General features: G+C 40.8%; 1 protein-coding gene across 2 annotated transcripts in view; it reads right to left on the bottom strand.

Annotated features, from left to right (window-relative positions):
- The window catches only part of THSD4 (thrombospondin type 1 domain containing 4), a 232,051-nt gene that overhangs the window by 191,888 nt on the left and 12,327 nt on the right, over positions 1-27,836 (bottom strand). For both annotated transcript variants that reach the window (XM_063169561.1, XM_063169562.1), the window contains exons 2-4: positions 20,122-20,229; positions 16,190-16,259; positions 2,827-3,230 (exon numbers count right to left, since the gene is read on the bottom strand). In XM_063169561.1, coding sequence (XP_063025631.1) covers positions 2,827-3,230; positions 16,190-16,259; positions 20,122-20,150 — 503 coding nt within the window. In that variant the 5' untranslated portion in view covers positions 20,151-20,229. The remainder of the gene's footprint in view (positions 1-2,826; positions 3,231-16,189; positions 16,260-20,121; positions 20,230-27,836) is intronic.

Raw genomic sequence — 27,836 nt, 5'->3', positions numbered from 1 at the left:
ATTACTGCACCGAGTACAGGGGAGCACTGAATTTTTTTAAACCAGGCTTCTAATTGTAGGTACCTCAAACCTCACTCCCCCTGAACTTCTCATGCAGTCCTGGTTTCTAATGCCTAACTAAAGTAAGTTTCAAAAATTGAAAATGTGAATACCCTCTTCAAAGACAAGGTATAGCAAATTTTATGACAGACAAGTTCTATTTGGGATTTTGCTAAAAAAACCCCTAATCAGTTCTTTGTCAGCTGCCTGGAAGCAGGCAGAGAACACTTCCTCTTGCTGGTAAATGATACAAACATACTGGGCTGCTGTATAGGGCTGCTATTGCTGTTGAAAATCTTTGCCTTGGAAGCCCTCCAATTTCATTCTACCATGTTATCAATGTGAGCTTATCTCAGTCACAGATGTCCATTCCTCTCTTATTGTTTTATGGAAGTGTTCTAAAATTACAGCTTTTATATAAAGTCCAGTACAGTAAATAGAAATACCCCAGAAAGTTTCCACTAACTGTACAAATTGAGAAAACACAAGTGTTATTTAACAGCCTGACATGAATTTCCAATATCATCCTTTTAGTGAATACTAAACAGTTCTACAGTATAAAAATCATGTGTAGAGTAACTTACATTTTGAAATCCATTTTCCATCTACCTGACAGGAACAGTAAATCTCCTTTGTAAAGAAAGTTTTTACTCTGGATTTTGTAAATCAAGGAAAACTATTAGGTTTGTCATTCATATGATTCCATTTTCAAATAGCAGTTTTTGTTCTCATTCTGTTTTTACAGTCATCACCAAGGAATCTGAAAGTTATGCAACAGAACAGGCTTTAAAGCCACCAGGGACCTCCTAAAACAAGATGGAAATAACTTATTATGCAAGTAAGATTAAAACACTGACCTTGAATCCAGTCTTTTACCAAGGGGCAGAGTGTGTGGGGGTGGAAAATCAACTGTGGTACAGAAGTGTGCACTGGGCTTAGGAAAGCACAAGAATTTTCAAAAGCAAATGCCTCCACCACACAGGAAAGTGAGCATTTTAATATTTCATATGGCAAGGCCTTTCTTAGGCAGTAACACAGCTTCAGCTCTGCACACAGTCAGTGCCGTGCTCCAGCCAATGCTGCAGTGACTGCTCCAAGCCCTCCCAGCCTGTGTGGCCTGCAGGGGCCAGCAGGGCAGCAGGGACAGCCCCGGGGATGGCGGCCCAGCAGAGGCAGCGGGGCTGTGCACAGCCAGCCGCGATTCCCTGGCACACAGAGGTGCCAGGGGCCAGAGCACAGAGCCTTTGGATGGCCTTGTGCTGACAGTTCAGGGCCAGGCTCCCATGCCAGCAATAACCCAGCCATGCACCACAACCTGGGGCCGTCACACTGCACAGCCCAGAACAGAAGTGCATTATAGCCAATTATTAAGTAGGAAAACAGAAAAAAGGAAATATGACTTTTGCCTCAATGCACTCATGTTAACACTACTAATCCTGTCTCTGGCACTCCCTGAGCTCTGTGAGACCATCAGTGCTGCACTGGCTTTGTATTCAGCAGGTCTGGGCTGTCATTGGCATGGGTTTGACAGAAAGACAAAGCAGGGACAAAGGAAATTGGCAACACCAGAGAAGACCAACATCTGAACAGCTGGTCCCAATTTTTGAAACTCTTGCTTCATTGAGACAGGCAGGAGCTTTACAGGTTAATTCTATTTTCAAGTATTCTTTTCCATGCACAGACTTTCTTGCAGGGGCTGAGAACGTCTTTATCAGCAGCAACAGAGACCTACTGTCTTATTCCAGCCAGGCTGGAACACGGCCTCAAGGTAATAGTCTTTCTTATGCTGTTAAGGACAGCAAAATATCTTGAAAAAGGGAATTACAATTGACTGCTTCACTAGGAATCTTAAAGATACAGATGATATAAGAAAGGTTTCTTTGGTTATGTCTGCAGGGGGAAACTGGGGTGTTTTCTGTTTTGTTTGGGTGTATTTGTCAGCTACCCCAAAAATCTTCTCTTCATGCATCTCCCAGAAGAGAGCTGAGAGGGGAAGAACCAGAGAGCTGCTGGAATACATATAGAGAGGAAAGACAGAGAGAACAGACATTTAAGGAGTGCTCCATCCCAGGGGATCTCCATGCCTGTTCTGCTCAGTCTCCAGACTGGAAACACATCTATTTTCCTTTCACACATATGTAAAAGAAAATCTGATAGACTGATACCTAAGTGGATATAGAAGGGTTTCTCCAGAAATGGGGAAATTAATTGGAATTACTTATAACAGCACAGCTTTGCCCAGCCTTAAAGACTGTTACTGTGAAATTCGTAAAAACGTACACAGTATTTAAAATATTCTATGTATTAAACAAACAGGAAATTTTGCTAAAAGAGGTGGTAAAAAGAAAAAAAGAAAAAAGAGAAAACAAAAAGACAACAAAGAGAAATGCAAAACAAGAGTTTTGAGTAGAACTAAAGTCAACAGATGGTTGACCATCCTTTATGAAAAAAGTTAACTTTTTTCCAACCAATTAATATCAGACTGGCTGCTGAAGTTAAGAATACAATTACAGAACAGTTATTTGTTCTGATATTTAATGGAAATGTCAAATGAGAGTGCAGCAGAAAAGGCAAAACCTCTCAATAAATCACAACACAAAGTGAGATAATCTGAGTAATGACATCTGCCCTTGACATCATGTATTAGTCAGGGGAGGGCCTCGAAGGCAGTGAGGCAGAGGGCAGTAAGCACTGTAAAAGCCATTCTTGTCTCTGATAAGGTCCCCGTAGAGAAGCCCCTGTGTGAGAAGCGCCAGGTGCCCGGGCACAGCCGTGCCCAGCCCGTACCTGCTGTCGGGCCTGGCGCTGTGCCGCGGGCCCTGCGAGTGCCGGCTGCCCCTCAGCGCCGCCCGCCCGCCCTGGCCGCTGCTGCTGTTCCGCGGCGGTGCCCACGGCTGCTCCTCGCTGCGGTGCAGCGGCACGGAGGTGCGGATGGCGGAGATGACGTGCCCGGGGTAGGCGGACAGCGAGTCCTCGCGGTGGGCGCCGCGCTCGGGGGCCGGGAAGTGGCGGCCCGGGCGGCGGTAGCCGCGCTCCCGGTAATAGGCGGGCAGGCAGGGCCGCGTCTGCTCCATGACGCCGCCGCTGCAGCTCCGCGAGCAGGCGGACCAGGGCCCCCAGCTGCCCCACAGGCCCGGCACTCCGCCGCTGTCCTCGGGGCCATCGCCGTGCTCCTCTATCCTCTGCGGCACCTGCGGACACAAGGACAGCCTTAGGAACAGGAATAAGGCACACCGGAGTAAGGGGAGCACCAACACCTCGGTGTTCAGCCCTTCGCTCCGCACTCACAAGACAAATGGAATGGCATCGGAAGTAACTTGTGCTATTCCCTGCCTGCCAAAGGACTGCCAGTACAGGACGTCTCCTATAGCCATCAACCATTGGGACAAAAAGTTTGGAGTTCGTTGTTCCAGATTTTGTGGTGGTTTTTTTTTGTTTATTTTTTTTTCTTTAGTTGGTTTTTTGGGTTGGTTTATTTTTTGGTTTTTCTTCTGGACTATCTGGATGGAAATAGATTTTCTTTGTTCTCAGCAGTGGAAAAATTGCATGATGCAAAGCTTGGAAATGTGTTATAATATTACCAAAAGCAGGAAATAAGGTCACTTTTGGTAATGAAATTGGGTTAACAGACACTCACTGCTCTGCTGCACTCTGACGCTTCAACAATGCAGAGTGCTGGTGGTTGCAATAATATTTCAGGAACTCCCATCTAATGTGGAACTTTTTACAAAGGCAATGATGTAAGAGGACAGGTTGATTTCCAACCATCCCAAAATGCTGGTAGAGTTAACTCTTATATTACCACTCTTACCCCAGTCCCCACATTACCACCTCAGGATGACTCACTCAATCCTACATTCACAGAAATCTCAATAAAAGATGGGATAAATTGTTGGTTTGGAGTTCAGTGCCACTTAGTCCATACTCACCATTCAGCAGCACAAGGCAAGTGAAAAAAAGGCAGAGGATCCTTGTCATGAAGGAAGCTAGGAAGGATTAGGAAGGGCAGGGTCTCTCCACAAGGAGAGTTAAGCCCTCAAGCCAAATATTTTAAACATCCTGACCTTGTGATTGGAAAGGTAGCAGCACAGCCAGAAGTTACAATCACTCATCCCCAAGGTTTACTGACCTTGGAGCTGGATAGAGTCAGGATTTCTCAGTGTTTTCTTAGTGTTTTGCACTAAACAAAGTACTCAAACTTGCAGTTTTTCTCTTGCTTCTCTTGAACAACTAGTTGAATCACAAGGCTTTAAGCAGGTTCCCAATATCTGATTCTCACAGTTATTAATATGCAGAACATTATTTTAAATGAGCATCCCTTAAGTAGTTTATTAATACTCTGAACAAGTTTTGTACCAACAAGCACACACAGGCATCATTTCAGCTAGGAGACAAGAAAAGGCACTGTCCACAAATGTTTGCCATACCTCTCCAGCCCCATTCTAGTGCAGCTACCTCAAAATGAGCTTTGGAAAGCCAGCGTTGTCTGGCTGTCACTTCTCCCCCTTCACAGCACGAGAGCCTAAACCCGTAACTTCCATTAACAACTTTGCCTCAAACATGAGTGCATAACAGCACAGGGTTACCATCTGGGTAACACCCTGGGTCTCTCAGCATTGGCCCCACACTGGTGGCTGAGCTGTGCCCCAGAGTGCCAGGGAGCAGCACACCCTCCTCATCAGCTGCCTGCAGACAGGCCAGGCTGCTCTGCTGACAAGCCTTGAACACAGCATTACAATGCAACAAGCAAGCCAGCACAGGGTTTGTGCTGCTGCTGCTGGGTAATAGTCACTTGTGGGCTACATAATCTGAAACATTTCCCCCCTCTGAGGTTGCTCTCACACTTTCATCACCAACCACAGAAAACACTGCATTTAATTATAACTTGTGATTAATAAAAAGCATCTGCATTAGTGTGATATGTTACCCATTTCTCCCATGTCACTGGAAAACAGGAGCAGATGTCTCTGTGTTTAATGTCTTTTTTCCTGTGCATACTCCATTTGGCATGAGCCTTTAAAATCCAATAGCCTGTACAACCTAATACCACATAATGTCAAACTTAGAACATGCAGCAGGGTCCTTCTGGCTGCTACATTTGCTTCCATATCCAATAACAGAACCACTGGCTCACACTTTGACCAACTAAACAAGCCATTCTTCAGTTTGTGACTTTTCCAGTGAATATTCACTGCCCATACTTCCACTATGGATTAATGTGCTCTACCTCATATTAAATGGTAATGACTACACAAAGAGACACTCTTCTGGTCTCAACTCAGTCTGCAGTACAATTTTCTTACTGTAAAACTAACAGTCCTTTGTTATCAAACAAGGTTTCACTTGTTTGGGCTATGTAATCATTTCTACAGTGGTTCAGTACACCTGGTTTTTTAAGTGCCAAAGACACTCACGCAGGCAACAAGTAAAAACGATAACCTGCAAACAATTCAAGTTCTCACTAACACAAGAAATGTACTATTTTGCAGAAATGGAAACTGAATAGTGAAAAGTGTCAACCTGCTACAGACAGAACCTTCCAGCTGCCAAACCTCATTGCAGCAAGAATTGGTTCAGATAAAATGATGTTTCATATGACTGAAGGCAATGTAAAGTAATTTCACACCTCCTAATCTTGAAAGAGTTGTAAACATAGCACAAGAAGGTTTAATCCAGCTAGTTAAGGAAGAACATAAAAATAAAACTTTTTTAAAAGTAACATTATAGTCATACTGATAGATAAATTCATCAATACTACTTAGTTGTAAGATAATATTTTGAGATGGGAATTTTCAGTAACAAATCAGGTTATGAACTTTGATTTTCTTAATTTTCTTACTGATTTCTTACTTTGGGTAAGATATGGGCTACAGATGGATCTTCAGAGGAGAGGTGTGATTGATGGCATAATCTACTCAGTGAGTTCCACTATGAAAGACTGAATAAACTGAAGCTGCTTACTTTAGGGAAGGAAAAACAGAGTGGACAATAATGACACTTCCAAACAGTGTATAAATAAATACAAAGATCTGTTACTTTTCTCTTTGCAGCAAACTGTTCTTGTTTATAGCAAACACATGAATAACCATTCAGATTTAAATTTAATCAAAGGTGACCCCGATTAAAGGGGGGAAACTACTTAGAGAGAAGGCAAACAAAGCCCAGGAACGAACTGCCTGAGGAGATCCCGGCAGCACTGAGACCAATCCTAAAGCTCTACCAGGAAAACGAGGTGTCACTGACCCTTCCCCAGGGCAGAGGAGCTGAATTACAGCACTCACAGGCCGGTTCCCCTCCTTTGATCCTGTGATTTCCAGATAACTTAGTAGCCAAGAAGAAATTCTGCCACAGCTCTGTGATACAGCCAAGAAATTCCAGCTGAAATTACAGGATTCAGCTGAAGTATTTCAGAACCTCTCAGACACACCACATACTCAGAGATCCCTGACATTAGGTCCCTCCTTCTCTTGTTTTAGCAACTCCCCATTAAAAGCACACTTTCTGAAAGGAAGAGTCTGAGCCTGCACTGGGGAATAAGTGAAATGCAAACTGAACTTTTCTTGCCAAATTAAGTCATGAGATTAAATTCTTTAAGGGAATCACATAGCCCATTGACAGAGATCAACCAACCCATTTAATCTACTTTCCCATAGTTCATGAGTGATTCCTTCTCTAGGTGACCTAGACTAGTTCTAACTATAAGTGCACCACCAAGATTTTTATTTACTGCATATCACAACCAAATATTTTCCTCTACAAACTCAATTTCTTTTTCCTTTTAATTTCCCCCTTTCTTTCTTTCCTACACATTTTTCAGTAATTTTAAACCAGGGCTTGGAAGTGGACACAATATCGTTCACTACATGCAGCTGTACAAGAAATAATGTAAAGAAAAGTAAGACAAGTAAGTTTTCAGGTATGCAAGTGCTTGCAATTTCTACAACTCCTATTAATCTGCTGTCAAAGATGGCTTCAATGAGAAATTTTCTTCATAATGACCATGTACACACCAAATATCTTCCAACCTGCCACCTTTTGACCAGTGAGTGGCAAATGGAATGGAGGCTGGAGTTTCAGAAGGGTACTTTCAGGGTCACCCCTTACTTTACTCACCAGTACCCTGCATCCCTTTCTGTTCTCTTTCCCCAGTTTTCTTGTATTTTGTCCCTTTTGTACACAGGAGCTGGACTACATATGGGTTTTATTCTAAAAGAGTTTGTTGTTTGGGTTTTTTTTCTAAAATCATATGGAATTAAAAATACTACCAGCAGGCTGACATAGATGACATTTTAAATAGAAAAATAGTTTATCTTAATTCATGTAATTCACCAATCACTCTGATCCTGAGTCAAAAATTCAGCAGAGAGTAGGAATACACAAGGTATAGAAATTCAATGCCAATTTCTAGTACTGCCTCTGTCAGAATTTAGAAATCAGATCCACATCTCAGGATTTCAGCAGCAGTTGTTGAAACTGTGCTATGCAAGAATGTCCCTGAAGAGGAAACGTCACTTGAACTGAAAGCCACAACTATTTAACATGGAACTTCTTGTGCAGGAAGACAATGGCAGACAATGCTGTAGTGATCTGACAAGCCCTAATTTTACATACTGTAGGACACTTCATCGTGTTAAACTATAGCTTAAATACAAATTAACTACTCAGAAAAGTGGGAGGGGAAAGGCTTAGGTCTGAGGCCCATTTAACTCAGTACTGTGTTTCTGATTGAGTGGAAGAAGCAAAACTTTAGGAAACAGGGTAAGAACCAGGACAAATTCTGAGACATCGAGGGACCTTCTGCTTACAGCTAATCAGTAATTTAAGGGCCTCCTTCAGCTGAACACCATATTGCCATTGTTCTTCACAACCACTACTGGACTTATTCTCCATGAATACAATTAATACATTTTTTAGTATACTTGTAACCTTGTCTTCCAAAAGATTGTAAATTTACATTGAAAAAGTGCTTCTCTTGCTCAGGTCATACATGCAGCCTGACCATTTCACTCTGTCTCCCAGATTTTTCTTAATGACAAATGAAGAATGATCATTCTGCATTCTCCTTAACCATGCTATGATGCCTGATTTGCAATTGCTAACACAATCCAGGATCTCTTTCTGAAATTCAGCAGTCCTAATCTGTTCAGTATCTTTTTGTAAGGAATTTCTCATTCTCAGCACCTTTTCCACTCCTACATTCTCGCACGGGTGTGCAGTGCTACATACCATACTCCAAATATGAATTAATGATGGAATTTCACAGTAATATTGATTATAATGCTTGGTGACAGTATATACCTTTTAGCCAGCTACACAATTAAGCTGTTGTAGCTTTAGCCAGTGTTACTAAATATTCTGTAGATATTAAGCATGCTATAGCAATCCAAATTCAAAACTGAAAATATATACAAGACAGTGGCAAGCTTTAAACCTGGAAATATCTAAACCAAGTCAGACATTCCTGGTATTTCTTACCATTTCAGTTTAGATACAATAATGTTATTAGATTTCATAGATTTAATTTTTAACATATTATCCAGTAATTCTTTTTTCTGGGTAAATGCCCAGAATGGAAATGGGCTCATGAACAAGTTAACTACATCATATTCCTAAATATACATCTGAAAGGGATATATCAGGCATAAATATATATTTCTCAAAGCTTTATGGTATTACTTTTCACCCAAAGGCAAAGAAATTGTATCCAGAAGAACATTTTATCACCTGCTCATTAAAATGCTACCAGTGGTATTCACGGAGTTAACCCATATTCATACACTGGATGCAAAGTGGAATTAACAGAAGCCAGCATGACTTACTTTCAGCTGCTTCTACCCTCTTTGTCCTGTGCTTCCCAGAGCAAAGAGCCCCTGTAAGTTCTGTTAATAGTCCCCAAAACCCTTCAGGCTTTAGCTGTTGGTTCACTGTCTCTTCCTTGGTCCTTCTTCTCATTACCCCACACAGGATAACCCACACTATGACATCAAACTGTCCCCATTGTCAGTAAAGGAGTATCAAAGCACTTGGAAAACATGACTCCTTATTGATTCCATGACTCAAGGGTTGCACTTTCTTCATCTTACAGTTCTGACTAAATAAAGATTCACTAGGGCACAGCCTGTCACAAAGGATATGCATGCAGCTTTTACCACAGCCAGGCTCAGACTGACTGAGGGTTCAAAACACCAGTAAAACAGTGTACAGATACCCTTTAAATGCATAGGTCATACTTGGGATTAGATGAACACAGCATTCTTCCTGAACACTCACCTTTTGTGAATATAACTGATCAATGATCAAACCACAAAGTAAGAGCTGGACTTCACCTTCTTAAAATTTTAAGAGTATAAAAACAAAACCAGTCAGACTCCCAGAAATGAGACCTGAATTGCTGCTCAGGGCAGAGCATGCCAAATTTTGAAGGGGCTGAGGAAATGTTAGTTTTGTTTTAGAACCTGTTCAAGTGTAACATTATTGTTTCCCTGCCAGTGTTGTAAACACATCTATGGAGCTCCTTTAATTCTGTCACCAATCTAAACATCTTCAGGGAATATTCTTCCAGCATTAGCTCAGCTGATTTCCAACAAAGTCCATATCTATATGGCTATGACAACTTCCCAGCAGCAAGTCCATGTAATATATGCTTACAGTCCATGTTATGTATGTTTATTTGCAACAACAGCATTTTTTATCCCTCTTATAAAAAACAAGTGGGACACTGGTGGTTTGATAAAAAAACAATTTACCAAGCCCCCCTCCTCCCCCCAAAACTTGCAGATAACTTTTCTCAAGGCTAGCAGAAAAATGGAGCAGAGGCCAACCAAAACATCATGACACAATGTGTACATGTCTGCCTGCTTCGTGTGCTCAGCCATTTTAATCCTTCAGTGCATTTTGGAAGCCTTTAATCAGAGAAGTAGTAAACCATTTGTATTTTACAGTACGTGGTAAGTGTAAATATTACCAGCTTAAACGATTTGGGTTTCCGTCCTTTGTATAAAATCTCTGTCTGAACATCTGTGCCTGTGAAGATTAAAGGGCTGAAAAGCCTGGAAATAGAAGACCTTTGTATTCACAAATCACTGAGGGGAGTTACAATGCCTGGACAGCTTAACTGCCCCTTCAACCAACTCTGACCACATCTGAAGAAACCTTAACATTATTTGAATAGTCTAGAAAGTAAACAGCTCTGAAAAAGGTTCAGAACCGTTTTTGTGCCAACAAAGCTTGAAGCTTCCCCCAAGTGTGGCTAATATTTTCACACCAAGACCACCTCCATTGCACTCTGGGAGATTAGTATTTTAAGGAAGAGGTTTCTTTCCACTCTTCTGTGAGATCATTAAGTGCTTTCAAGTAACAGACAGCTGAGTCCTGAGCTCACTTCTACCACTTCTATACAACCATTCCTTATTCATGGTAGGATTGCTTCTCATTTACAGTAAGTAAAACAATAGGCCCTCACTTTATCACAAATTAGGATTCTTTATTTTTAGAAGTATTCCCTCACCTTTTGTGGCCTAGGTCGCTTAGCCTATACTACCCTTGGCCTCCTCCGGGTCAGCCATCTACAGCTGTGACAAGGTTGTTGCCATTCTATTTATTTCTACACTTAGAAAAATTCTTTGGATCCACATGTGGTAGAAATACACATTTTATTTATTGTGTAAGTGCTGTAACACCTCTCCAGATCTCTTGGTGAGTCATCCACCCATCGCTCTAGAAACAGAGAGGACAAGCTGTCACAAAATAGAAAGCAACATTCCCTAACAGAAGAACTCATCTGTGAATCCAAAAAGCTTCTCATCTTTATCACCACTCTCACCCAAAGCTTGGACAGAACTAGCATGCAGAACTGCTCTGAAAGAAGGTGAGAAACTTATCTATGACTCTGTAAGCTCACCTGCACTGGAATCTAACTTGAACTGTGATATTGTCATATTTTCTTCCAGAAAAAGAGAGAACTCTTTCTCTGAGCTTAAAGAAGTCAGTATTTTTAAATTTAAATATAAAAATAAAAGTTCAGAGGTCCATGATAAAGCAGGTTAAAAACAACAGAAATATTGGCCTTGATTTTTCAAAGAGTATATTCACATACAATTATGTATCCATATCCTGTCTCCTTTCCCGAAACAAACATGAATTTTATTTCTTAACCACTTTAATCCACAACATCAAGGACAGGGAATTAGTAACAACACAGAGATAGTAAGAAAACTCTTTCAGCTGTTGTTCTAAATATTCTGTTGTACTAACAGGCTAATTTTAAAGGAAAAGTCTTGTTATGGTCTAAATCACATCTCCCTCCTAAGGATTACTGCAATTAGAATGGCAACATCATCAGCTGAAAGACTCTACTTTGCCAAAGGTTATGAAAGGAGCAGATGTATATCTGTACAGTTAAAGGATATGAGAGAAATATGGACTCCCTTGCAGCTGGAAGTGTTTCACACGAGTGACGTGGATGAAAACACAAATAATGGACAGCAGTTATCCTATAAACAAAAACACCACCAGAGAAGAAGGGGTGACACCTGTGAGCATTTGCTGCAAAGGAACAGCAGCTGTGCAAATGCACAGTGACTCAGCCTCTCCAGTGCACTCCAGTTCAGTTGCTCAGCCCAGCCAGACCCCAGTGCCTTTGCTGGGGCTGTTAGCACGAGCTGAGTTCCAGCTCAGCAAATCCTGACAAGTTCCACACTTGGGTCACTGCTGGCTGTGGGGCAGAGCTTCACCCTGCCTGGGCTGCAGGGAAGAGCACAGCCCTCCCTCCCAAGCCTCTGCTTTGGTGCTTGTTTAAAGGCAAGGTGGTGGCCAGCTGTGGTGGGAGTCCCAGGGTGCTCCTGACAACTGTTGAGCATTAGTCCTGGTGCCTGGCTTTTGGAAATCCTTAGATATCAACCACTTTGTCTTACTCCAGTTTGCTCCAAGGAAGGACAGAGCAGATTTGCTTCATGCTGCACATTGCCCTCTCTTACAGTGTGGCCAAGTAGCTGAACTGCTCAAACTGCTCACCATGACCAAGTGAGGGATCCTGGCCACCTTTTCCTTCCCCTCTGTTCCACTCTTTTCCCTCAGATCTTGTTTCTGATCCTGGATGCTGTTCCTTATTTCTCTTGACTTAGTGCCGATGGCCCCTTCACACAGGAATTTGAATCCAACACGAGAGAGGGGAAAAAACAGCCAAAAAAACCCAAAGCCAAACTCCAACACGCATCCCAAAGCACATTAATCTCAAAATTCTGTGAGGAGTATAGTCACATTCACTTGATAAATAGTTGCTTTTCATAGAAACATTGTGTGTCTGACAGAGATAATATCAAGTTTATTTCTTCTTTAATTTTGAGCCAGCAGAAAGAGATTACACTGAGCCCAAAGAAGCTCAAAATTCTTTAACAGTATTGTATTGCCCCAATGAAAAACTTGTAAAAATAAATCCTGACACTGCTTCCATACAATAAAAATCAGTTTGTTAAGACACTGAACTCAATACTCATCTACAACTGAGTGACAAAAAAGATATGCATAAATTCAAAGCAATTTCTGTTGCTTCAACACTCCTATTTAGTGCCATAACAGAAGCAACATGTTAAACCAAAGCAATATTCATGTCAGAAATTTTATTTGGACAGACTTTGCTACTATTTCCGTTACCAGTTTTGCTAAAATGAATAAGGCATAATTATAACTACAACTTACTTTCCTAACACAGAAACATATGATTCGTCAAAAATCCACCCAGGAGTGACTTCTGGAAAACTGGGAATACAGACTTCAATGGTTGTCTAGGAGAAAGACTGTTTATAGTTTAACCTTCAGTTCACCACAGTATGACACTGATCTGATAAGGTTAACTTTCAATAAAATAAACACAGGGAGAGTGAACAGAAAGCTTGAATGCATCATGAGCAGCAGCAGGGCTGTTCATATGTCCAGTACTGAGGATAAGGCAAGTCAAGTGTTCAAATAATAAGAAAGATTTCAGTTTACCAAGCTGCAGAGACCTTGGCTGATTTTAAAAGGCAAGTGGCAATTATTTTGTTTAACATAAGGTTTCCCACTTTTACCCTGTTATTGATGAGTATTTTGGCCTTACTGAGTACACCTGATATTAGAAATTAAATACTATGCATGAGGAATAAATAAGTTAAATTATTTTAAAAAGCTCCAAGAGACTTCCAGCCAACAGTGCAAATCCTGTCTTCAGCAAAACCCCATAAAAGGGTGTTACATAACAATTTTTATTTCTAATGAACATACCACATTTAATGTATTTACATTACTGTACAAACCTGTGCCATTTACAGATATAGGAATAACAGAGTAGTGACCTAAACTCAGATGTAGGAACATATAAAGTTGGGTTTTGTTTTCAGTTTTTGTGCACTTCTGATAGCAGAGATAGTGTTGATTAAAGAAGGTCAAAAGTTACTTCTATATAAAACTCAGGTAGCCATGTATTTCTGGAACTAGAAAGTCTGTATTGGTAAATTCTGACTTTATATGTCTGACGAGCTTCCAAGACTTTCACTCAAAAATAATAAAGACTAAAAGCAGAAAACATTGCCCAATCAAACCTTCTCCCACAACTTTCCCATTTGGTTTTGTCATTTCCCCAAGTCTTAATTCCAACATGTGCGCTTCTGTGCTATGCAAGTAATTTGGCTCATCCTTCTAGCTATCAGTCTCATACTGTTATGCCAGAAACAGATTTTTGTGTGTGCATCTGAGAAAGCAACCTGCTAAATCATGTTTAGCTTAATGCAAAATAAACACATAGTAAGAACTGGGGTATGGGCTAATGTTTCATTAGACATCAGCTCTAGTCATTTGATTCCCCATACTGTACCCTTTGAGTGTGTATATGAAAGTCAGCAAACACCACTTTCAATATTGACTCTTTTGTTAAAATTGTTCATCAGATCCCTCATCCTCCTCCTCTCCCTTTCTTTCTGCACAACTGACCTCCTCTCACACAGAAAGAACCCTGCCAAACAGCAGAGACATCCACCCAGAAATACACAGGGGATGTCAGCAAATATATGTCAGGGTTACTGCAGGAAAAGAATAGAAAGAACCCCCAGAGCTACAAAGCTGAGAACTCACACTCAAAAACCCATGTCTGACTTGGCCTTCAGAGTTACTAATACCCCTCTTGCATGGAGCTGATAGGTAGGGCAGAAGGTTTGTGAAAAGCATCATAAATACAGAGTTCCAGCCTAAACACAGTTTGGCAAGAATACAATCCTGTCCTTCAGGGTAAGAGCTGAGAATGACAGCCAGCCTTGGGCCCGTGTGAGATTGTCACCAGGAAACTTGTGCCCTGTTTCAGTAAAAGGGATGTCTCCAAGGTGGTTACCATGCCCTTAAGTCCTTTAACTAGGATAGAACACACTCCAGACCCGTGGCATTTCTCATTCAATTGAAAACAAAGAATCTGATTTTATCTAAATTAATTCCGGGGCTTCCCAGAATGAAGCAATTGTTTCTGTGAGTTACTCCATTTTAGTTAGTAGATTTATTCCCCCTAAGGCCATTTGGAAGCTGGACTGAAGCATCTCTCCACTGTCAGTGTTACAAAAGAATGTCTAATCAGACAGAGTACTGAAACCAGAGCAGCAGCTGGGATCATCTCAACTGCACAACAAAAGAGAAGAGATGTAAGATAGGCAAAAACACTAAATTGTCCTGCAGTTTAGAACAGAGCCCTTGGACAGCTGGCTGCAGACTGGACTGGGCCAGTTTCACACCCCATGTTACTGACCTCATTTAACTTGTCTTACAAACAGCCTGCACAAAGAGTTAACAGGACTTCTGGGTTCTTCTGGAACTCTGACAATCCGACAGCTTCAGGTTTCTAGTCCACACCTATGAGGCTATTGTCCAAATAACTTTTTACCCTAAAGACAGTGGCACATGCACATAAAAAAGGCAAACCCTGCAAACTTGCCTTTTATCTCCTTTTAACAGTATAGTTTTCAAAAAAATACACATCTCAGATTATTTTTAAAAAATCTATAGTAAAAAGCAAACTTGTTTTTAAACAGGTTATTTGACACCTTCAAGAATTAATTGGCTGCATTTTAATACCAAGAGTTATGAGATCCCAACTGATATTAGGATATGAGAACAACATTGATATGAAGTGAATGTGGTGAGAGTGGGAAGAGACAGAACAGCATTCAAGGGGTCCTGCCTCAGGTCTGTGGCAGAATGAACAACACCTGCACATTGTTCCTGATAAACATTTGTCCAACACATTCACAGAGAGTTACATCATGGAAATTCTAAATATTATTCAATCAATATAATCTTCTTTATATCCTTACCATGACAAATGTTTTCTAATGTCAAACCTAAGTTTCCTTTGCCTCAGATTAAATCTGTTCCACCAAACAGAAAAAAACAGCCTTCCTTTTGTACTCAAAAGTATTTGAAGATTATATCTTCCTCCAGCATCAGTCTTCCAATCTTTAGAATAAACAATATGAATTTGTTCAAATTTCCCTCAGAGGTAAGATTTTAAAATCTCTCAAGGATAATCCCTGCTGCTTTCTGTTTCTCTCCAAATTGTTCACTACTTTCCTGAAAAGCAGTGCAAAAACCCAAGGACTGCAGCCAAGATCTCCCTAATGCTGAGCAGGATGGAAAGTGTGCAGGCTGCAAGCCTTCCTAGAGATGCCAATGCCTAGGATGAGTGAACCATCCACAAGAGCACAACAGGAAATTCCAGCAGTTTCCAGCTCCAATCTCTAGAATGTGAATAGCAACAGAATGCTTTGGGTCCAGCTTCTGTTTCAGACATTTCTATCTGTGCAAGAGAAAGAGCTGTCTGTGAGCAGCTGGGTGTTCTCTGCTCACTCCATGTCTGCTCTCTTTTTCCATGTCTTGCATGATGAAAATGCTCCAAAGCTTTAGTAACTATTTGTGACCTATAATGCTCCATACAACTACTCAGCTAAGTAATCATGATGAGCCTCTTTCAACCATATATATAATTATTAAAAAAGAAACCAAAAAAATCCCATATGCACAAACTGAAGCCATTTATTCCAGGAATGTTATTCAGATTGCATTGCTTTACACATCTTACTCTAATGTTTTCACATTTACTTTTCAGTGTACACAAAGTCTGAATGTTTCTGATGCTTACCTTTCTGTGTTCTATTGAAGGCTGTGGGATGACAAGCTGAAATCCCAGCACTGCTAGGGAACTGAGAAGTCTGAAAAGGCAAACAGTGAAACAGAACAGATAATTACCACTAATACAAACCACACATCTACAACATCTTACAGGGCTTCACACTGCAAGGAGATATTTAAACACTTAAACACCATTGCTAACCAAAGCAGACTCACTGAACTGTATGAAGTGTTCTTATAGGATTCTGTTCACAGCAGGCTCATACCTGAACGTATGAATCAGGTTCATACATAGATTTGTCCAGCTATAAAGCAAAAGTGAACCAAATAGAATCCATTGATAGTATTTCATATAACTTCGTGTTTATATTTAAAAATTCCTGGCAGTGCATATTTTAACCCCTCAGCATTCAGTGTGAGACTGACATATGCTTTGCAAGTTTTCTAAAGTGCAAAGGAAGAATTCACCCAGCTGTGGACCACATCTGCTTCTAGCTCTGGCTCCTCATTTCACAGATGAACACTCCACCTTCAGCACACAGGAAACAGAAAATGGGTTCTTCCCCAGCTGCCTAACTCTTGTGAAAACTGAATAACCTAATGGGCACAGAGGATGGAAAGTAGCGAACACAGCCCACCAGAGACTGAGGATAAGCAGCCAAGCATCACCCCAGTCCCCACATCTTCAGTCTGAAAGGAGTCATAATGGGAACCAAGCCCAAACAAACTCTTCTGTTGAGCCTCACCACTTTAGTGACTCCTAGGAGCCTCTTACAACCTCGGCACAGTTGGCTCAGTCTTTTGTTTGCTATAATTTGCAACAGAAACTGGTTTGTCTCCTCCTAACAAGCCCCTTCACCTGAACACATGAACAGGTATGGCAAATAGGATCAAGTTATCTTGATTTGTACCAGGAGCTTGACTTTTTAGTCTACCAAGAGTATGTTTCAGATCCACTAAAAGGGAGAAAGCTGCTAAGGATTTGCTGAATTTCAATGCAGAAGTAAAACTGATGGATTTGGATACAAAATACATCTGCAAACTAATGGACCAGACAAAATCCCGCTGCATTTCCTGTCTACAGCTCCATTGCTCCCTACCCAGTAAACCTTTAAACATTTCTTATTGTTTCAGGTATTTTCTGAGGCAGATCTCCCAAAGAGAAAGGGGTTTTATTAATACTAAGCATTTAAGTACCACCAACACAAATATTCTTCTGCTAGGGAGAATGCTTATCTTGTGTTTTCTGTGTTTGTTCTTGCTAATATACTGCAAAAGGAACCTTTAGGTAAGTACTGATTGCACATGGCCTATCATCACCTCACCATCTATGCCCCTCTAGCAAAGCAATAAACCAGTGAAAGCCTAGGAAAAGTCATTACTTCTTTACTGCCAGATCAATATAGGGAAAAAAAAAAAAGAAGCTCTTTAAAAAGTGTGTTAGAAGGAAGCCTGCTATTTCACAAAGCTATCATTTGTGATAAAACAAAATACAGAGGAGGTGGCTGAAACCAAAGCCAGTGTAAGACACTATAAAGAAATCACAGCAAGAGTCAAAGCATGCAGTTCAGAGCAGGGCCCAATCACACAGTGGTACATGGAAGCCAAAGGCACAAACGAATAAACTGATTTGCAAATCACACCTGAAATCAAAGACAGAAATAGAACTCAGACCTCCAAACTGCAAAATTACAGCACCAAGTCTGTCTTCAGCTCACCTGCCTAAGTGTTTAAGTGATCTCCCAACTCTTGTCAATGAAGAATGACAAGCATCTAAGTAGGTGGAGTGCAGTGGCTGATGGGCCCAGCCTCCACCCTCTGCAATTTATATTTAACTTCCATCTCAGAGTCTTCCTACCCACCCCTGCTCCCTTAAGGCTTCTGCTCCCTATAATCCCTCAGAGCATGTGAAAGAAAGTTCAGACTTTCCATAAGGAAATGAATGCTTTCATCCTCAACAGGACAGGATTTTTCTGATCAGTCTGACAGTGTACAGATTTCCATGTGTAAATTCTTCTGAAATCATGCACAAGGTTGTGAGTTCTGAGCTGAATGAGAACTGTAAGCTTCAAAGCAAATTACTTACCAGATTAAAGTTCTCAGTTCTAAACAGCAAACTTTTAGTATATGTGTGATTACTCTGTGCCAGGCTTTTCCTGACCATTCTTCAAGGAGGTTGCACTACAATCACCATTTCTATGTACATGGCTCAAGGACAATAAAGGCAGATTTTAAATTTGCTTCTGTATCTGCAATTGGATCTGTCAGAAACAATGGTATCAAGCTACTATTTCAAACACACAGGAAATCTGCCAGGAATACTTAAACTATCCTGAGGTAAGCCCCAGCTCCTCATCAGTGTGTGGCAATTTAATTTTTTTAATGTTATTCCCCCTCAGCAGCTTGCTTTGGCTAAGTTCTCTGGACTAGGCTCTTTTATTTGTCATGCATGACTAACTTTAAGCCTCCCAAGCTACAACAAAAGGCTTCTCCAATTTCAGTGGGTTTGGTTCAGGTATCCTCACAGGGCAGAAAAGCCAAAAAGAACAAGTGATTCTCAAAATAAGGCAAAACTTTTCAAGTATACCTGACCAGGTGAGGCACCAATTGCAGCTGATGGGTGGCTGTAGAACTCAGGCCTCTGGTGCAGCACCTTGCTGGTACAGCCCCTGCTCTCACAGCTGAGGCTCTGTTTGGAGCCAAGCACCCAGTTTGAAGCAAAGTCAGACTTTAAACTCTCTCACTTTCTTTTATTGGCAAGACCAATTGCCAATAATATAAAAACATTAAATAGAAACTTAAATATAAGCATACATATAAACAGCTGGGAGGGACTGGGAGGCACGAGCACAAAGCAAAATTAGGTCTATTGTAGGAGTAGCATGAAAAATTTTGCAATTTAACCCCTCATTTAGGAACACCTCTCAGGGTTCTTCCTACTCAGTGCAGTGAGTGTTAGCCCTGCATGAATGAAGCTAAAGGTACCAAAGCAGATCTCTCACATGTTGCTGTCCCTTAGTAGCTGCATATTATGGAGGAATAGTCTGGCCAAGTGCAGATTGTCCACACACAGGTGATCAGTACTGACTAGAGCAGTGTGGCTCTTGTCTCAGATTCCCAACTTCCTCCCAAATCTGCTGAACAGCCCAAGTCTGGGACAGGCTGGGAGGAGCTATGCAGGTCACCTTTCAGCTGGAAAGATAACACTGGTGCTGTCAGTAATGTGTGACAGATCCATTTTGATGGAAAATCTGCCCTGGCATATTAGGAGGGTGCCAAAATTGCAATCCAAATATTGATGTCTCAAAGTCAGGAGAAGCAAGGTTGGAGCAGAGGTGTCACAGTAACTCCATCCCACAGACAGAGCACTGAGCTGTCATTCCCTGCAGGAGTGCAGCCTGTGTTTGTGTGGCACCAGGCCTGTCTGCTCTGAATCTGCTCGCCCAAGGACAGGGCAGAACCGGACAGACCAGCTTAGGAACAGCTGAATGTTTCCTTTGTTAGCAAAGCTCTTTGAAAAGTCTTTCCTATGTTTGCCCACTGGCAAACTGCTTCAGGAATGCATAAGACAAATCCATGAATGAATTGCAGCACAGGTACTAAAACATGTAAATCAGCAATTTAAGCCCAGTGACTGTAACTGTACAGCCTCACCAAAAAGCACAGGAACTTTGCAGTAATACAGACCATCACCTTGGCACACACCAACAGATGCTCTAAGCATGAACTAACACTGAGAACTTTCTTTTCTCACTATCACCAAAGAATGCTATGTCTGGTATGCATATACTTGAGTATTTGGTCTTGGGACAAGATTTCTATTTACCCTCCTACAATACAGACACTTGTAACAGCAGAGCAAGAGGCCACCAAACTGAAATTTACTGCAGTGTGTTAGGAGCATATTAAATAAGATTTTAAATGTTTTATTGCATCACTTACCTCAATGAAACTATTAAACTGTCTACCATGATCTTTTAATGCAAGGTATCTTGAAGTGAAAAGTACCTCTTCACTGTGGCACAGCACAATGACAATCACACACAAATCCTACAAAGAGAAAGGAAAAAAACAATTAACACTGCTTATTCAGTATTTCCCAGGATATGTATAAAACTGCATACAGACCTACATTAGTCATCTCTACTTCAATTCTTAGGACTCCAGTGTATGTTACAGAAATAAACTGCACACACACCAGTTTTTGCAACAGGATTTCAACATTACCAAAGTGCTCTGCAGAAATACTGTAGGGTGCAAAATCTTGGTTTGATTCCCAAGAAGGCAAATCTGATGTAAGACTTATTGCCTTTTTAATTTGCATTCCTGGTATGTCACTTGTATAACAAATAAAGCAAACAATCTCATTTATAGTCTTGTGTTAATAAAAGTCATAGAATGAAACTGGGTTTATAACTTCTAACATACCTAATATTATTAATACACTCTGCATTTTGTGAGCAATGCAAGGATGACTTTGGGAGTGCTTATACAGTTTGCAGAAAAAACCTGAAGAGCAGCATTGTTTCCACTATTAGAGATGGAAAACCTACCCACAATGAAGTGAAATGCCTTGCCCACAATGACAGAGGAAATCTGGAGTTAAACAGCATTTAGAAATTTATCTGATCCTTCTTTCTCCTCACAACTTCTGTGAACACATAGAAACCCTCCCAGCCCTTGGGAGGATTACCCAAACATACTTTCATTTGTTGGTAAATAATCTCAAATGTTCAGACGTCTGGGAAGTTCTTATTTTACTACATTTGAAATCATATATTGGGCATCTAAAATGTACCAGCATTTTCAGGCTGGAAGGGGATCCTTGCAGTAAGGAAATGCAGTATAAATCAGAAGGGCTGGTGGGAGAGTGGCAAGGAGGGAGTGAAAGAGGAAATAAAACACTATTAGAACATAAATCATACATTTCAAACCTTGGTCAGCCACTGTCTGTATCTTTCCCTTTACAAGTGGTTACATGCTGAAATGCAGTGGAGTGAAGAGAAACAAGAGAACATTGCTGTTCACAGATAAAGAGCTTTCAATTTCTGTCAGACAGCCAGATAATTGAAAACTGCCTAGAATGGGGCAGGACTGGCAAGAACGTAAGAAATGTGGAGTTAGACAAAGTACAGATCCTGCTGCCAGGAAAATGCAGATTGTTTGCAGCTAACTGGACAGGTTAAATACTCCCTACCCTCTCCTAAAAATCAAACAACAAGAAATTTGGATTAGGAAATCCCAAAATACTTGTAACATCTTCAAGAGAGAATTCCATGATTAATGATTTGATAGTTTAGTTTCTTAATGGAAGGCATTAAAAGTTGAGTACTTGGGAAAGTATCACAACAAAAGTTCTGTATGTAACAGATTTGAGTCAGTCCTGAGGAAAAAACCACTAAGGCTGAGCTAAACTTCATCCTCTCCTGCAGCTTCACAGTTGTCAGTAGATCTCAGAGGTTTTATCAAACTTCTTCATAGTTTTCACTACTTAACACTGTAAAATTGGCTTGGTATAAGATGGGAAGCACTTCTAAGAACAGGTTTTTAGTCTGGATCTCCTGCAACAGTTCACACCATTTGAGATTTTAGCACATTCAGTAAAAACTGCATTCCTTTAAACATCAGGCAAGTCCACACATCCAGCACCACCACCAGGCATTTAGACAGATCCCCTAACACAGGATTTACTAATTCTGAACTGAGAAGGAAATAAACGTCTCTCTGCCTACAACCTGACTCTTAATTACCAGGCATACTGAGGTACAATAGTTGTTTATATCACTTATTGAAGATGGAGAATCTGTCTGTAACATGGATTGTAACCAACATGGTTTCAAGTTCTTATCATCTTGGGTTTTTTCCAGATGTACCTTCTTTCAGATTTTTCACTCCACAATAATCTTTTCATCCAACAACCTTGTGTGGAGTGACACAGTCTCAAAAGAACACTGCTCCAGGATACAAAAACACTGAAAAAGCAATGTACACTCCACTAATCCCTTCTATAAACTGCACCTCATTTGAAAATCAGGAAAAATACTATGATAGATCTAGTTTTCCAAAGAAACAAGAGAAGGACCAGAGTGTTTCTGGAGACTGTTCTTAAAAGCAGTGCCTAAAGTCCATGCATATGTTTTCAATTTTTTTCAGTTCATTTGTATCTTCATTATCAATGGCAGACTGCATTACTAACTCTACTTTCAGCTGCATTTCAATGCCTTTTGCAAACACCTCTTACCACAACTCATAGATGCATTTCTTTTGAAATATCATTTGTAGCACATAGTGTAAAAACTGCTAAATATTTAAGTGACTTTAAGAGCTTGTTTTCCAGATTGTTTAAGAGCCTGGGTTCTTACAGCCTTCTGAAAGGCATGTCATTTTGGCAGTGGTGTCTTTGATATGAAAATGTGCAAACATGACAATCATTTTCCCTCCAGAAGATCCAGGGCAAAATGAATACCTGAAATGGCTACACAGTTAACACTGGGATTGAATAACATGAATTTGGCAGGGAAACTTTCAAAAGCCTGATGAAGTGTACTTGTGTTCAATAAGTCTTGCATTGTAAAAGTCAAATTGCCTTCCCAGAAGGGGCTGAAAAGCACTATAGACCTTTCTAGCAAAAACCCCTCTAGTAACCCTGCATACAGCAGAATATATATTAATTTCTTAACTGGAACAACCCACACTCTTCTACTTCACAGAGTCAGCAAGGCTTTCTCCACTGCATTAAAATATTTGACTTTTCAGTAGTGTTCCCTATTTCCCTTCCAAGCTGGATGAGAACAAGATTGATCTGTGAGACTGGGTGGAGGAAAAAATAAACCAACAAAAACACACCCCTCCCAGAAAATCAATCCACTAAACCAACCACCTTGCAGGATGGAAGAGAATGCAAACCTCTCCAGAACCATGGGTGACAATGACAGGGAGAAGTGTTTCATTGCATATAATGAAATGTTCATTGGGTCATAGAAATGATTGAAGGACCCTGCTTAAAGTCTCCTCCCCTTTCACACTGCAGGTGAGTGGCTGTAACACCTCTCACCTGCTGTATCAGCAGTTACCCTACCAAGCAATGAGCCCATCATAACCATCCCTTAACTTGATTTTTACTGACGTTTACCCAGACCCTTTCTCACAACATTAGAAAATAGAAATATTAATTTGTAATGGAGATTTCAAAAAGGGGTGGAGATTGCCAGTAGAAAACCTGATCTATTAGGCTCGTAGGCAATCACAGAAATCTGCTGATAAGGACAAAAAAGATTTCTCAAGGAGTTAAATGACACAATACACAATTATCTGGACAGACACCACAGATACAGACAGTTAAGAAAAGAGGAAGAAAGTTCTTCTGAGAAGTCAAAGATAAGAGTTACCCTTTGGCTAATTAACTTCAAGAAATGTCTTCCTACTCAGAGGTTTGAAATTTTGCAGAAAGCCAATGTTATACTAACCTCTTAATTATCATGGGACTACTCACATGTGGCTTTCCATGTGACTGTGCCCTTTGTGTATTGTGAGTGGATGTATTTCACTTCCATGAATTCCTGTGTCATTTTAGCATCAATCTGTACTTCTTGTAAGTCCTGTCAACACAAACGTCTGCATCTACGTATTAACAGAAATTCCTGAACATGTGCACGTGTACAGGACCTACTTAAACAATCCAAGCCCCTCTATTTTAACTCACAACAGGAATGTGAGATTCATCTTATAGAAACATAGGCTAACTCAACCAAGTTCAGAAATGCTCTGAGCTTGCAGCCTCGGTGACTTACATATATATGAAGCCAACTTCAATTTCCTTCAATTTTTTTTTTTGGTCAGATTATGTATTTGCCAGTTACTGACAATGGCAACTTGAAGCAAGTATGAAAGTTGAGCATTGTTCCAAAGTCATGTTTTCACTGATAGCAAAAGTTTTCATTTTGTTGTTTGTTTGTTCGTTTTTGGTTTTTTAGGCTTTTTTTTGCTTGTTTGTTTGGTTTTTGGGGGGTAGTGGGGGGCCTAATCATAAATAAAGAATATATAGAATATCACACCCTTTAAGACTGCCTTTGAATCTGTTGCCTCACACATTTGTAAAGTACAGTGTATCTGTTGGTTTAGTTGTTCAAATCTATTAAATCATGTTCAGTGCAAGTCCTTTGGATTGCATCCAAAATTCACTACATTCACAAGACTTTGATAAAGCACTCACAGTTTGCCAGGTTTATCTAGCTACATAATTTGTGCATACATCCAACAGCTTGAACTGCAGCTGTTGACACCCACCACCAGAGTTTTAATCTCTTCAAATATTCATTAACTACATTAAAACATACACTTGTCTCTGAAAGCTGCATAAAAGAGAAATCTAGCATTAGATCTGATGAAAAGTTCTGATACTTACATGGAGAAAACATTTTATTTAAACAAAAAATGGCAAGTTGCTCCACCTAACCCTGCAGGTACCTTTCTTTTTCATTTGAAATGCTTTGAGAACTTTCAGGTTCTCCTCCTGCAGTCCAAGAAAGCTCAGTGCCTGTCTCCAATGTAAGTTTGATCAAGATCCAGTTTTCACTGTGTGAAAAACGCCCATCACTTGTTTTTGAAGTTTTAAAAGTTTAATAGTAATAAAGTGGTTATAAAAATAGTAATACAATTAGAGTAATAATAATTTGGACAGTTTGAATTAGGATAATATGAGACAATAGAAACAAAGAGTTACTAGCAGTCCAGGTACCTTTTTCTGGGCAGCATAAGCTCAAAAAAGGACCCACGTCAACAGAGGAATAGCCCTTAAAAATAATAACCTGTTGCATATTCATACATCTCATCCATGACGCATAAATTCTATTCAAACAAAGGATTCCGTCTGATCAGTGTCAACTTTTTCCTCTTAATCCTAATGGCGTCATCCTACCTGTGCGAGGCAGGAAGAACTTCCTTTCTCCTGATAATGGGACACTAAATTCTCTTTCTCTGAAAGCAGTCACAGGACACCTCAATCTATCTCGCTGCGAGTCCTTTCTTTAGGAAAAAAAGTACCTTACATAGCATAGTTTCTATTTTTACATTATGTTATAACCTAAAGCTATATTTAACACGCTACTTAAGATAATTAATACAGCATTACTTTCTAACACAACACATATAATATTCATTTTAATATTTGCGAAAAGCCAATCATAAAATCCGAAATTTCCCAATCGCTTTGACTGAAATCTCACAGACAGGGAGTACAGTAAGCGTGCTCCACCAACAGCATCATCCCCGGAGCAGTTGTGCTGGACCCTGGCTCGGGGCTCGCTGAGTCACCCCCGGCCCGGGGCGCGCCCCGCCCGCGGCACCGCCCGCCCGGGCAGCCCGAGCGCCGCTCTCCCGGGACACCGGGGGCTGCACGGGGACCCAGCAAACCGGGCTGGAACAGCACCGGGGGCTGCACGGGGACCCAGCAAACCGGGCTGGAACAGCACCGGGGGCTGCACGGGGCACCGAAACAAACCGGGCTGGAACAACACCGGGGGCTGCACGGGGTACTGAACAAACCGGGCTGGAACAACACCGGGGGCTGCACGGGGTACTGAACAAACCGGGCTGGAACAACACCGGGGGCTGCACGGGGCACCCAACAAACCGGGCTGGAACAACACCGGGGGCTGCACGGGGCACCGAAACAAACCGGGCTGGAACAACACCGGGGGCTGCACGGGGCACGCCAAAACCCAGGCTGCTGCACCGGGCACCCAAACCCGCAATAGAACAGCAACAGAGAGGCCAGAGCCCTCCTGGGTACTCAGGAATATTAGCCATGTTTCTAGAGCTTGAATTCAGCAAATGTTTCACTTCTCAGAGAATAAATTCAGCTCATTTGGCTGGATTTCAGTGGAAGAAGTGTGTGACCTTTGGCATCTGACCCTATAATATTTAATTGTTCTCTGAAAATCTAGGAGGCAAAGGTGGCCGAATCCAACAGTAACCATACACATGATTTCCCAAAATATCCATTCACAAAATGCACATTTTGGCTTTAAAACATAGTTATTCTGGAGGGTGCAACAATTCAAACAACTTGCCTCCATCTTTCTTGAAGATGATATAATTTAAGATCAAACAACAGTTGTGACATTAATCTTGTAAGTCAAAGGGAGAAGCAGGAAAGTGCCTGCTTAAAGGTCATGAGTTGCAGTCAAATTTGAGCAGTAGGATTTCTTTTAATTATTCTTAGTCTTTGCTCATACCACTGATTATATATTTGCTGAATGTGCACTAGTAATACAAATATCATAAAACTGGAAGGACTGCAAAATTCTGTCTAAAGAGATACTGTAGGAATCTTGATACCAGCCTGTCACCATTCACTGGTTTAAGGAATTTCAACTCCTGTCAGAGCTGTTCTGGATAGCTGGTGCAGAACAAACTGGAAAGACCTTCTATAAGACAAGTGTGCAGAGACTGAGTTCTGTTCCTATATGAAAGACCTTTCTCAATGTTCAACTGGGATATTCCACCTGTGCTGTGTAAATGTGGCTGAATCCCTTTGCCCACAGAGCCACTAACACTCACTCCACACACAACCATGGAGAACTCCCTGTTGCACACTTAACCACCCCAGAGAACTGAAAGGTTCTAGCAGTTTCAGCACTTGAAAGCCATGAAAGCCATCACAGCTCTACATATTAGAATTCACTACCTTTTCTAACAAAACACATTACATGTATTTAAATAAATTTTCCTTTCCTTGTAAAAAACTTTTCTGCTACAATCTGAATCTTCTAAACCAAGAATGTAGAAGGGGCTGAACATGTAAGAGGAAGTTAAAAATCCTTTTCATTAAACAATCTTTCTCAACCATTCCATAATCCAAATCAACACTTATCTGATGACAGATATAGAAAGATATGGAAAAAATAACATTGAACAGCCTAAAAAGTCAGGTAGAAATACCTGAAATCTCTGTAACCATTCATACAAAATAGGTGAATCCCTCATTGTTATGACAAGCAAGAGGAACAAATCTGTGTGAACACTGCTGTGATTGAACATTGAGAGTCTTGCCTACAAAATGAGCAGTAACAGCACAATCTGTTTCCAACAAGTTCCTGTTCTAATTATTTTTTTACCAAGTGTAAGTAGGTGGAGAGGTGCTTTAGGTTTGGTTCAAGTACTGGTTTGAGACCCACTCCACTGTGGAAACTCAGGTAAAACTGTGCTGTGAGTGGTAGTTAGAATGCCCTGGATGGAAATAACTGAGAGAAGGGTCATAAATGAAATGTCAGTCTGCAAATCAATCTGTTTAGTAGAAGTTTTAATGATACTGATATTGCAAGGCATGTAACTGTATTTCAGAACAAGTAGGAATAATGGAAATTTTTTAGAGCCTCTGTTAGCCATACTCATTTCTTTACCTGTAAATATGTCAAAGAAAATTAACTTTTCTTATGCTCTTTTCAGAAGAGAAAGAAAATTTAATCTTAAACATTCTATAATGAAGGCCATTTTCAGACTTGAAGAAAGGTTGAAAGTTTGAAGCTTTTCCTAGCCTGCCTGCAAAGCACAGCCTCACAGCAGCATTTAACTGGTGCTTCTGAGGACCTACTGTCTTGTGCATGAAAACCAAGGACCCACCAGCTCCACTCAGAGTTGTAACACACCCTGTTTAA

This window comes from Melospiza melodia, chromosome 15, assembly GCF_035770615.1.
Source record: "Melospiza melodia melodia isolate bMelMel2 chromosome 15, bMelMel2.pri, whole genome shotgun sequence".
In the NCBI taxonomy this organism is placed as follows: Eukaryota; Metazoa; Chordata; class Aves; order Passeriformes; family Passerellidae; genus Melospiza; species Melospiza melodia.
The sequence above is the reverse complement of the archived record's forward strand: the minus strand, read 5'-3'. Positions and strand labels throughout refer to the sequence as shown.